This window comes from Bos mutus, chromosome 7 (genome assembly GCF_027580195.1).
Source record: "Bos mutus isolate GX-2022 chromosome 7, NWIPB_WYAK_1.1, whole genome shotgun sequence".
Classification (NCBI taxonomy): Eukaryota; Metazoa; Chordata; class Mammalia; order Artiodactyla; family Bovidae; genus Bos; species Bos mutus.
Genome location: NC_091623.1, coordinates 53,103,884 through 53,116,075, shown reverse-complemented (window position 1 = coordinate 53,116,075; position 12,192 = coordinate 53,103,884). Strand labels below are relative to the sequence as shown.

Below are 12,192 nucleotides of genomic sequence, written 5' to 3'. Positions count from 1 at the left end.
TCTGGGAACTAATATGATGTGTGAAACTAATATGCTGTGTGGGAACTAACATGCTGTGTGAAAGTGAAAGTCTCTTAGTCCTGTCTGACTCTTTGTGACCCCAGGGACTAAACAGTCTATGGAATTCTCCAGGCCAGAATACTGGAGTGCATAGCCTTTCCCTTCTCCATGGGATTTTCCCAACCCAGGGATCGAGCCCAGGCCTCCTGCACTGCAGGCATTTTCTTTACCAGCTGAGCTACAAGGGAAACCTATTTCCATGCTGCGAGGTGCAGCCAAAACTTTTTTTTTTTTAATGAGGGAGCTGGGCTTTCTTGATTCCTTGGCTAGAACAAGAGTATTTGTTTATCGACACTATTTAGGCATCGTGTGTAATGGACTCTGTGACTGCTCCCCTTGGTGCCATATTTATTTACTGATTTTCACAATCTACTGTAAATGATAGAATGCAGACAATACTCCACACTCCATTTTTGACACCTGTTTTTCTCTTATACCCACATGAGAACTACCAAAAAAAAAGAAAAAAAAAATAACCAAAGAAACACACACCTTTTTCTTTTCTGAATATAGATTCAAAAAATCTCAACAAATACTAGTAACTGTGAACCAGCATTATGAAAAAAGTATTATAAAGCATGATCAAGATTGACTATTTCTTGGGATGAAAGGTTGGGCTAGCATCTCAAAGTCTTTAATGAAATGAATGAGATCAACAGGTTAGAAATCAAAAGTAGCAAGGCCTTCTGAACAGACTCTTTAGGAGGTCTGAGTCCCTCCTAAAGACTCTGAAGACAAACACAAGTCACAGAAGATACTCAAGAACTACTGGGAACCCACAAGTATTAGCAAAACCCACCCACGCAGGATGGCAACCAGAAACTGGCCAGTGGACCTTTCCAGTTGCCTTCCTGGCCTCCTGGCTATGTAGATTTCAGTACCCCACCCCTTCGTGCCTGAGTGACAAGCTGCAGGAGGATGGCTGCTCAGTGGAGCCATTTCTGTGGCTGCCCTGGGATGTATCCCTGCCAGGCACTTCTGGTTCTTTAACAGTTTTTCCAGGCCTGGATTGCTTCTGCTGTCCTCTGCAACTCCTCCTACACTGAGCTATCTGAGATGCTCTTCCCAGATTATAATCCTCAAATCTGTCTTGAATAAGTTATTCCAATTATTTCTTAGATTGAGTGATTAATTTTTGAAACCGTCTGTGTACCAACAAAATATTATAATGTCAACAGTTAAAATATATGTAAGGTAACTGTATTCCTATTTCCCATAATAGAATAAAAACAAGAAATGATACTGTCAATTGGAATATACCTGGAGAGTATTATGGGCCACCCCGCCAGTAGAAGGCACCCATTAATTAATCATTTTTATGCTTTTAATATATTTGGAGATACATACAACAATCTCCACAGTCAAGTTATGCCTGGGAAATCCCATGGACAGGGGAGCCTAGTGAGCTACAGGCCACAGGGTCACAAAAGTTTCATATACGACTTAGTGACCAAACTACAACATATATAAATATGTGACTGACTCACCTGCTATTCTACTGAGGCTCCCACACCATTGTAGATCAGCTACACTGGAATAAAATTAACAAATTAATAACTTAGTCAATAAAATTTCATCCAGTGTAAAACGTACACCCAAGAAGTTAATGAAGACACCTCACAGGCTGTAGTTTGACTGAGGTTCGTGCTGGCACCCAGGTAAGGCTGAGTGATTCAGGCCTCCAACCAGAGCCAAGGGATTCTTGAGCTTCAGGACCTAATGAGTGGGGCTGGGGCAGGGATGGGTGGAAAGCTCAGCCCTCCTTAGGACCAAAGATGAAAATGGAGGCGACCCCTGTATTAGAGACGGTGAGTTCACATTTCAGTGTCTGCCTTTCTTAAGAAGCACAGTTCCACTCCTCGCCACACAATTTTACGCCAAGCCCTTGACCCCGGGAGGATCTGAGACCCTTTTGTTCCAGGCAGGACTGGCCAGGGCCACCATCTTATCTGTACTTGCTCCATCTTGAAACGGAATCATAGACCCCAAAACTATTATTTTTCCAAGCACAAGTAACAGGCCAGGGGAGGTCCAATCCCACCTCCCACAGGTTGTCATTCTGGAGGAAGAGGCGGGACACTGGAATCTGTCCAGCCAGGAAGCCGCTGCCGCAGGTTGGCGGGGCAATTCTGCGCCAATGCCTGGACTTCCTTTCTCCCCCTGCGGAGAAGGACCGGTGTCTTTCCGGTTTCACCCTTTCGGTCCCTTTTACGTTCAGAAGCCCTGCGATCTGCGCAAGTCTTTGAAGCTCTTGGGAGGGACTCAGAGTAACTTCCAAGCAACTTGAAATGATGAGTCCGCTGACTCGGTTACCGACACCGGAGGTGGAGTGGTTGCTACCGTCCGAAGCCGGCTACGGTTTGATCCGGCACCTCGGGGTCACCGCCGGAGTCCGGATACGCTGGGTCTGGGGCGCCACTCGGACCTCAGTCCCCTCCAGCTCGCAGCGGAGGGGATGGCCCAGCAGCCGGGACCCGGGCGTCTGGCCTGGTCACCGCGCGCCGAAAGTTCGGCTCGCGCAGCCCTTCTTTCCAAGGTTGTGCGTGACCACATGCATGGTCTTCAGAGGACAATCGCGACTCGTTCTCCAGGTCGTAGGATTAGATGTTGTCTGGGGGCTCCCAGGCCTTAGTTTCTCGATCGTGCCCGATGCTTTGGGACCCCGTGGACTTCTGTAGCCCTCCTGGCTACACTGTCTGTGGAATTTTCCAGGCAAGAATACTGAAGGGGGTTGCCATTTACTTCTCCAGGGGATTTTTTTGCGCCGGTGGTGAAATCTGCGTCTTCTGCGTTGGCCGGCGGTAATTTTGCCAGTGAGCCATCAGGGAAGCCCTTTTTATGACTGGCTGCTGCTGCTTCTACTAAGTCACTTCAGTCGTGTCCGACTCTGTGTGATCCCATAGCCGCAGTAAACATTAGACTTCCAGGTCTTTCCCCTCATTCCCAAGATTCCGATTGAAATGATCAATTCGTCTCTGCGGTGCATTTCAAACAAACCCAATATTTTAATTTTTTTTATCCTATTTGCTCAGTCTTGGATGGCATTTTTCCGGGATGTGGGGAGACATTCGTAGGTATTTTATCTTAGCGGAAAGCCTAGATTAACCGCCTGGAAGTTGGTTGTCTGATAGCCATTCTTAGCCCGATTTTTTACTGGGAACAGATATTCCATAGGAAATCCTTTCATGGAGGTTTTCCTTTTTTTTTTTTTTCTTTTTGGAAACTTTATTGACGAACTACCCTGTGAGTCCTCTTCAGAAGATCTACTCATTTAAGTTTCTTTTTTCTATACTGTAAGATATATTTAATTAATGGAGCTTAACGAACCGTATACAATATTTCCGAAGACTTAAGATGGGAATGTCAGTTGGGAAATAGTCCATTCTTACATTCCATTTGTTTCACTTGGTTTCATTCTCCGCGTGAGTATGGTGAAATCATGGGGGCGGGGGGTGCTCTACTTTTGGTCGATTTCCAATGGCATTCCAGGATTTACAGTTGCAGACAAAAAAGTATTCAAGTAGGATTACTTGTGTTGAAAATAATGATTGACATATATTTTTATGAAGGGAAGTTATTTGTGGTTTTCTGGGTGAAGTAGTAGACGTGGCTTGTACATGTCTTCTCTTGTTTTCACATAAACACTGGATTTGAGTGTTTTTGCTGAATTGGTCAAACAGGATTTGTGTATTTAACTTTTTAGTGGTGGTGTAGAGCACCTGTATGGGGAGCAGAGCCTAGGTTCATTGTCTTCAGGCTAAGGGCCCAGCTAAGGCCCTGTGGAGGGGACGTACTTGAAGGCCTTCATATACTTAGAATCATACAGTCTCTAGCTTTTTCAGATTGTCTCCTTTCAGGTTGCAATACAGTTTTAATACAAGTTTCCTTCATGTGTTTTCATAGTTTGATATTAAAACTTCATTCCTTTTCATTAGTGAACATTATTTGATTGTATGGATGTACCACTGATTATTTGACTCTTGCAGGATTTGTTGCTTACCTGTTAACTTCTGCTCCCTGGGCCCCATACAACTATTTCTGTATGACTTTTGTGTGAATACAAGAGTTGTCCTCATTTCAACAAATAACAAGGAGTGGTATAGCTGGGTCTTAAGATACTTAGTAAGGTAACAGTATATTTTGTTTTCAAAGAATGCTCCTGTCTTCCTTGATAGGGGTATCAAATTCCATTTTCCTCAGCAGTAAATCCCCTTGCCAATTCAGGAGCCTCCAGTTGGATCCCTGCTCTGGGAAGATTCCATGAAGAAGGAAATGGCAAAACACTCTAGTATTCTTGCCTGGAGCACCCCTATTGAGCCTGGAATAGTTAATTATAGTCCCTGGGGATACGGAGAATGGTACTCACAGTCGCCACCTAGCGACTGAACAGCAATAGCTGAGAATGAGGATGATCACATCTAATTGGTATTCTGAGTATTTTTCTTGATAGTCATGAGTGTGTTGGAGAAGGCAATGGCACCCCACTCCAGTACTCTTGCCTGGAAAATCCCATGGACGGAGGAGCCCGGTGGGCTGCAGTCCATGGGGTCGCTAAGAGTCGGACACAACTGAGCGACTTCACTTTCACTTTTCACTTTCTTGCATTGGAGAAGGAAATGGCGCCCCACTCCAGTGTTCTTGCCTGGAGAATCCCAGGGACGGGGGAGCCTGGTGGGCTGCCGTCTATGGGGTCGCACAGAGTCGGACATGACTGAAGTGACTTAGCAGCAGCAGCATGAGTGTGTAGTGACAGTTTATTGTTTTATTTGCAGTTTCCAATTGACATTTGATGTTCAACTTGTTTTCATATTTCCTATTTCCCTTCTGTATATGCTTTTTGGTAAACTGTTGAGATCATTTGCCCATTGTTAATTGGATTATTTTGTCTTCTTACTATTGAGTTTTCATAGTTGTGGGGCTATTTTGAATACTAGTCATTTATCATATGTGTGGTGCTATGCTTAGTTGCCCAGTCGTGTCTGACTCTTTGTGACCCTATGGACTGCAGTCCACCAGGCTCCTCTGTCCATGGGGATTCTCCAGGCAAGAATACTGGAATGGGTAGCCTATCCCTTCTCCAGGGAATCTTTCCAACCCATGAATCAAACCAGGGTCTCCTGCATTGCAGGTGGACTCTTTTTCAGCTGAGCTACCAGAATGCCCCATTTATCACATAAGTGATTTGCAAATATTTTCTCCTGTCCTGTGACTTAGCTTATCATTCTCTTAACACTCTCTTTCTCAGAGGAGGCATTTTCTATTAATGAAGTGAAATTATACTTATTTTCTTTTATAGGCCTTGTGTTTGTTGTTTGAAAATTAATCATCAAAGCCAAGGTGACTTAATTTCCTTCTGTGAAATTTTGCAGGAGTTTATTACTTTTGTACTGTACATTTAGGTCTGTGATGGTTTTGAGGGTTTTTCTGGTAAAATATGTAGTCCTGTGCCAACATTCATTTTATTTGTGTGTTTGTGAATATCTATTAATTCTTGCACTATTTGTTAAAAACCTTCTATTTTCATTTGAATTTCCTTTCCTTTTCTTTGTCCAACTTCCATGTGGCTCTCTAGGAAGATACTGACTTTCTTCCAATATTAGGATAAATCTTGCCCCGTTGTTTTTGAAGTTTCAACTTTTTATTTTCCAGATTATTATTATTATTCTCATTATCTTTACGTTGACTGCTTTGGATCTTTGCTGCAGCTTGCTGACTTATCTGTAGTTCAGGCACCTCAGCCTCTCTTGTTATGGACCAGGGGCTCTAAAGTAGGCATGCTTGGTTGCCCTGGGATGTGCAGGACTTTAATTCCTGGAGCAGGGTTCTTACCTGCATCCCTTGTGTTGCAAGGCAGATTCTTAAGCACCAGGCTACCAGGGAAGACTCTGAATATGTCTCCTTAACCAAGAGTTATCTGTTGTTGGAGTATCTTTCAAATGTTTCACAGACACAGTTATGTGCCACAGAATGACTATTTGAATTTACCTACAGAATTCAGGAACATGTTCTTTCTTAGGAAGTAGAAGTTGCCTCTATTTCTTGTTTGTGATGATAAATGGGTGCCTGATTTTACTAAGTCCTTTAAATTTTCATTTCTCCTGTATGTCTTCCTCATATTAGTTCTTTCTTTCTTCCCTTGTAGTCATAATGACTACATGTTTATCATTGAATCTGAGCAAACTCTAGGAGATAGTGAAGGACAACGGTGCCAGGCGTGCTGCAGTCCATAGGACCACAAAGAGTCAGAAAAGACTGAGCAACTGAACAAGAAGAATGCTACTTTTAGTCAGTCCACCTGCATAATTTATATTCTTTCCGATGAATTTTTTCTTAAAGATTTATTTATTTATTTATTTATTTTTGGCTGCGCTGGGTCTTCCTTGCTGCACGCAGGCTTTCTCTAGTTTCAGTAAGAGAGGGCCAGTCTCTACTTGCGGTGAGCAGTTGTCTCGTTGGGATGCCTTTTCTTGTGGAGCATCGATTCTATGGGCAAGAGCTTCAGTAGTAGCAGTATGCTGGCTCAGTAGTTCTGGCTCTAGGGCTCTAGATCAGAGTCAGTACTTGTGGCCCATTGGCTTAGTTGCCACTTTGTCTGTGGGCTGTTCCTAAAGCAGGGATCAAACTCGTGTCCACTGCATTGGCAGGTGGATTCTCAACCGCTGACCACCAGCAAATACCCATTTCTAATGAATTTTCAAAGGTATCTTTCAAACTTGTTATATTAATGACGAATTCCCTCAATTTTTCCCTCAAAATGGCTTTGTATTCTTAATTTTCCTAATTGTGCTTACTAACAAAATTCTAGGAAGTTTTTTTTTAAATGTGATATCATTAAATATTTCAGTCAACTTGATTCTTGTTTTAGCTTATGTTTGTCCTGAAAAGAAGTCCAATCTGATTGTAGTCTTTTCCTGTACATAAAAGTTTACTTCTGGCTTTTTATAATATATTCTCTTTGCCTTTGTTTTTTCCTCCTTTTGAATATAACATGCATTGGTCTCCATTTTAGGAGTTTTGATTTTTTGTTCACTGAGCTTCTTGGACAGGTGTTGTCTGTCATTAATGTTAGGAAAACCTCAGTGCTTGTGATTTCTGTCTCTTTTTTCATTTAGTTATTTTCACTAGCTGTACCTGAAATATTCCATTAATAAAATGTCATGTCATGTCAGGTTTCATGAATATTTTGTTCTGTGTTTTTTTATATTTTTAGCCTTTGTGTTAGACTCTAGTGAAACAGGTGTTTTGGGCATACAGGCCTTTAGAACAAAATATTTGAGGAATTTTTAAAATGTCTTTCTTTTCTTTTCCCAGTATTAGGACTCCAGCTTGACCTTTGAGTCATGCTCTGATGGTTGTGGGATAACTTCTTTATTTCAAGTTTTTCACTCTCTTCTTGTGAGATGGAGAATCACATTTAAATTCACAAACCACAGACTAGATTTACGCCTCTCTGGGGTTATAGTGGCTACTGGCAAAACATTTGTTCTTGAAATTGCAGGATAGAAGCCTTATGTTCCTTTGGAGGAAGCCAATGATGATACCCCCACATGTTTTATGATCACAGGAAAATTCATCCTCAAAGCATTATGGATGTTGATGTAGCTGTAGCTCTTAACCTGTACTTAAAGGCAGTAAGGCCCAGGATATACTGTTAGTTTGTGATGACAAAGAGTCTTTCTGGTGTGTAATTGCACTGTGTGTTTAAAGTTTAGCTCAAAGTGCCCAGAGGCACTTGGGTAGAGTAAATTTTGTGGTCTAACATACTGTTAGTGATTCTTCATCTCTGAGGTCTAAGGTTGAAATCATTTGCTATCTGCATCAAGTTTTATGTAGAGAAAAGAGAAAAGCAGGTTCTGTGATTATTATCAACCAACTTAAAGGCAGTGTTTCTTCAGCAGAATATTTATATTCAGGCAGGTACAGGTGATTTTGTTTTCAAAAGACCTGGAGGACATTGGGACAGTGTGGACAGCTGGGCTTTGGTCAAATTTGAGTTATACTGGTCACCTGGCTTCTGATGTTAGGTTGTACAATTAGAAAAGGCTTTCCAGTTTTTTACTGGGTTTTTATTCATTGAAACCCTATGCAATGTTGATCATCTGCCCCATGGGGTAGTGTAAAATGTAGACCATAAGGAAGAAGATGAAAGAATTTTTCCACAGGAAATCAGTGTTTCTGAAATTGTATTTGTTTCATTTGTAAAGGATTCCTGTCATTTCCCTCCATTCTCTGGCTTGGCCATGATTGTGATATAAGTAATACTGTGACCATAGAAATGATGTGTAAATAATTTCATTTCTTCATGATGCTATTCCATTATTGAGGAAGTGTGGAGTGTAAGTTTCTCATGATCAAGTCATAGCATAACTCTTGTCAAAGAACAGAATCATACGTAAGCTGCATAATATTTACAAGTGGAGTATAAATGTCTAGTGTGTCAGTCTCATGCGTCTCACTGTGCACATATTTTGGATGTTTTAGGACTCATTGGCCTTTGAGGATGTGGCTGTGAATTTCACCTGGGAGGAGTGGGTTTTACTGGATTCCTCACAGAAGAAACTCCACAGAGACGTGATGTTGGAAAACATCAGGAATCTGGCATCAGTAGGTAAGAATGACAAAATTCCCTATATTGATCTATTAGAGGTGTTTCTTACCTGTCTGTAGTGTTCAAAGATGTGGAGTGTGGAAAGACAATACATTGGTAGAGAAACTATGAGGGAAGAAAGGGCAGTTCTCCTGCAGTCCAAAAGTTAGGACTTGACTCTTTGACCTCTCTGGCCTGGGTTCAATCCCTGGTTCAGGAAGTAATATCCCACAAGCTGCACAACATGGCAGGAAAAAAAAAGAAAGAAATACAAACTGGGCAGGGTCAGAATTCATCATGGACCTAAAATCCAATGAATTTTTCTTTAATTTCTAGTACTTTGGGTCATATTTTTTTCTGGTTCTGCATTTCAGTGGCAAAACGGCCAGATCATCATGACATTGATGAACAGGAGAAAAACCATGGGAAAAAATTAAGGTGAGCCATATTCATGATACCCAGCATGTCTCATGTCCAAATTTTGGTGTATAATGAAAATTTTATAGGAATCAAAGAAAAGAAATAGCCCCATCTTCAAATTTATTTATTCTTGAAAATCTCTCCAAAATATTTTCTTAAATATGGAAGAAATGTTCCATGTTTCCAATGTAATTTGTTTATAGTTCATATTCATAAACTCTACATTTGAATATAAGGGTTTTTTTAAATAATTTTATTATTTATGTATTTCTTATTGTAGAGTGTGGGCTTTGGTACGTTTGGTCTCAGGCCGTAGAGTTTAGGCTAAATAGTTGTGGTACAAGAGCTTAGTTTCTCCACAGCGTATGGAATCTTCCAAGACCCAGGATTGACCCCGTGTCTCCAGCATTGGCAGGTGGATTCTTTACCACTAAGCCACCAGGGAAGCCCTCAATATCACTTTTTAACAGAAAGGTTGAAATTCTGTTGAAAAGCATTTTGTATATTCAACTTGTTACAATTCACACATGATAGAAAGCCTCACTATTCCTATAAATCATAATAAATACAAAAATGTAAAATAATAAAGGTATTTAGAATGTTGTTCTTATTATTTACAGAAGGCCAATGATAGAGAAACTCTCTGAAAGTAAAGACATTAGTTCCTTTGGAGAAAACTTCAATCTTATTAAAACTCTCAAAATGAGGGGGGAAACTCCTGATTTAAAACCATGGGAATGCAGTGCATATGAAAATACCATCATGAGTGGTTCATCCCTTACTAGATACATGAAATGTCACATTGAAGACAAATCAAGAGAACATCGAAAGTACGCTGAGAAGGTATGTAAATACAAAGAATGTGGGAAGGCATTCTTTTCTCCCAGTGCTCTCATATCACATGAAAGGAGTCACACTGGAGAGAAATGCTATGAATGTTTACAATGTGGAAAAGTTTTCTTATATCAAAACTCTTTGCAACAACACAAAAGAACTCATACAGGGAAGAAACCCTATGAATGTAAGAAATGTGGGAAAGCCTTCTTGTGGAGAATAACTTACCGGAATCACATGTTAACACACACTGGAGATTTACCTTATAAATGTCAGAAGTGTGAGAAAGCATTCCTTACTCCCAGTTGGCTTAGAAGTCATGAAAGGAAACACAATAGAGAGAAACCCAATCAAAGTAAGCACTGTGGAAAAGCCTTTAAAAGTCCTGAGAGTGTTCCAGTACATGAAAGAATTCATAGGGGAGGGAAACCCTATGAATGTAACCAGTGTGGGGAAACCTTCAATAATTTGAGTTCCTTAAAGGCACACAAAAGAGTTAACACAGGAGAGACACAATATGTATGTAAAATATGTTCTTAAGTATTGACTTGTGCCAGTGCTCTTCAAATACATGAAGCAATCCACAGTGGAAAAAACCAAATGAGTGCATACAATGTGGGAAAGTCTTCAGATTTAAGGAAAGCCTCCAGAAACACATGATAACACACACTGGAGATGGCCCTTATAAATGTAAGGAGTGTGAGAGAGCATTCATTAATTTCAATTCTCTTAAAATACATGAAAGGAGTCACACTGGAGAGAAACCTTATGAATGTAAAGAATGTAGGAACGCCTTCATGTGGAAAGTAACTTTTCAAAGACACATGGTAACACACACTGGTGATTTACCTTTCAAATGTCAGAAATGTGAGAAAGGATTCATTTTTTTCCTGTGATCTTCAAAAGCATAAATGGAGTCACAATGTAGAGAAACCATATCAATGTAAACAATGTGGAAAAGCCTTTAAAGGTCCTGAAAGTATTAAAAAACGTGAAAGAATTCACAGGGCAGAGAAGCCCTATGAATGTAAGCAGTGGTAAAGCCTTCCATTATTTGAGTTCCTTAGAGAAACACAAAAGACGTCACACAGGAGAGACAACATATGTATGTAAAACATGCTCTAAAGTATTCTTTTGGCCCAGCTCTCTTCGAAGGCATTAAAAAATCCACAGTGGAGAAAAATACTATGAGTGTATGGAATATGGGAAAGCCTCCAGAAACACAAAATAACACATGCTGGAGATGGTCCTTATAAATGTAAGGAATGTGTAAGTAAACATCTAAGAACCCATACTGTAGAAACATCCAATGATTGAAAAATATTCAGGAAAACCTTCACTTTCTCTTATGTGCTGGTGTATGAAAACATTCACATTGGACAGGAATCCTATAAAATATGAACAATGTGGAAAAGACTTTGTTTCCCCATAAGAATAAACACCTTCCTTCTGTCAGGAAGCCTTTGGGTATTTTTTGTTATTTGTACCTCAGTATAATCCCCCAATATGTTTATTGTATATGATTAAAGTTTTTTTTTTTTTTCAAACAGTTTTTGTAGTTTCAAATATTTTACTGAGTCTTTTGGAAGCTTTTCTTAGCTAAGAAACTAGTTTTTCATTTCTGGAAAGAAAAAGTTCCCATTTTACTTATGAGTATTCTTTAAAACCTTGCAGTTTTTTCCAGTTAATCATTATACAATAACAGTTAGTTTTATCCTGTGCATAGAAGGTCAGCTAATTCATCCTCAGGCATTTTCCTAGGTTTAGTTATGAAAGGTTGTTGTTGAATCACGCGAATACACCGGGATTCTTGGCCCCCGGAGGAGAAGAATTCAATCCAGGGCCAGAGACGAGGCTTGATCGCTCAGAGCTTTTGTGTAATAAAGTTTTATTAAAGTATAAAGGAGATAGAGAAAGCTTCTGACATAGGCATCAGAAGGGGGCAGAAAGAGTACCCCTCTGCTAGTCTTTAGCTGGATGTTATATAGTCACTAGCAGTCTGTTAATAAAAGAAAGGAGTGTCTTAAAATTCAGAATGGTACCAGGCCCCTCACCCATAAGATGCATTTTGGGATAATCTTGGCACCAAATGGTTTATCCTGGGCCATAAAATGATTAACTTGAATCTTGAAGAAGGGCAGACCACCATACAAATAGTTTCATTTACATAGATTAGGGGAACAATATCCATACTGGTTTGTCAAGTAGGTTCTGGGCCAAGAGGCGGAACCGACTTGGAGACAGAGTTTGGGGTAAAGGCATAGTACATTAGCATAGCTTAAGACAAACAT

The 12,192-nt window shown here is 40.3% G+C and overlaps 1 protein-coding gene across 1 annotated transcript in view; it reads left to right on the top strand.

Annotated features, from left to right (window-relative positions):
* Positions 1-11,394, top strand: part of LOC138988506 (zinc finger protein 709-like) — a 15,343-nt gene extending 3,949 nt beyond the window's left edge. Inside the window, exons 2-4 of the mRNA XM_070373612.1 lie at positions 8,542-8,668; positions 9,022-9,085; positions 9,688-11,394. Of these exons, the coding sequence (XP_070229713.1) occupies positions 8,542-8,668; positions 9,022-9,085; positions 9,688-10,441 (945 nt within the window). The 3' untranslated portion in view covers positions 10,442-11,394. The remainder of the gene's footprint in view (positions 1-8,541; positions 8,669-9,021; positions 9,086-9,687) is intronic.
* The last annotated feature ends 798 nt before the right edge of the window (positions 11,395-12,192 follow it).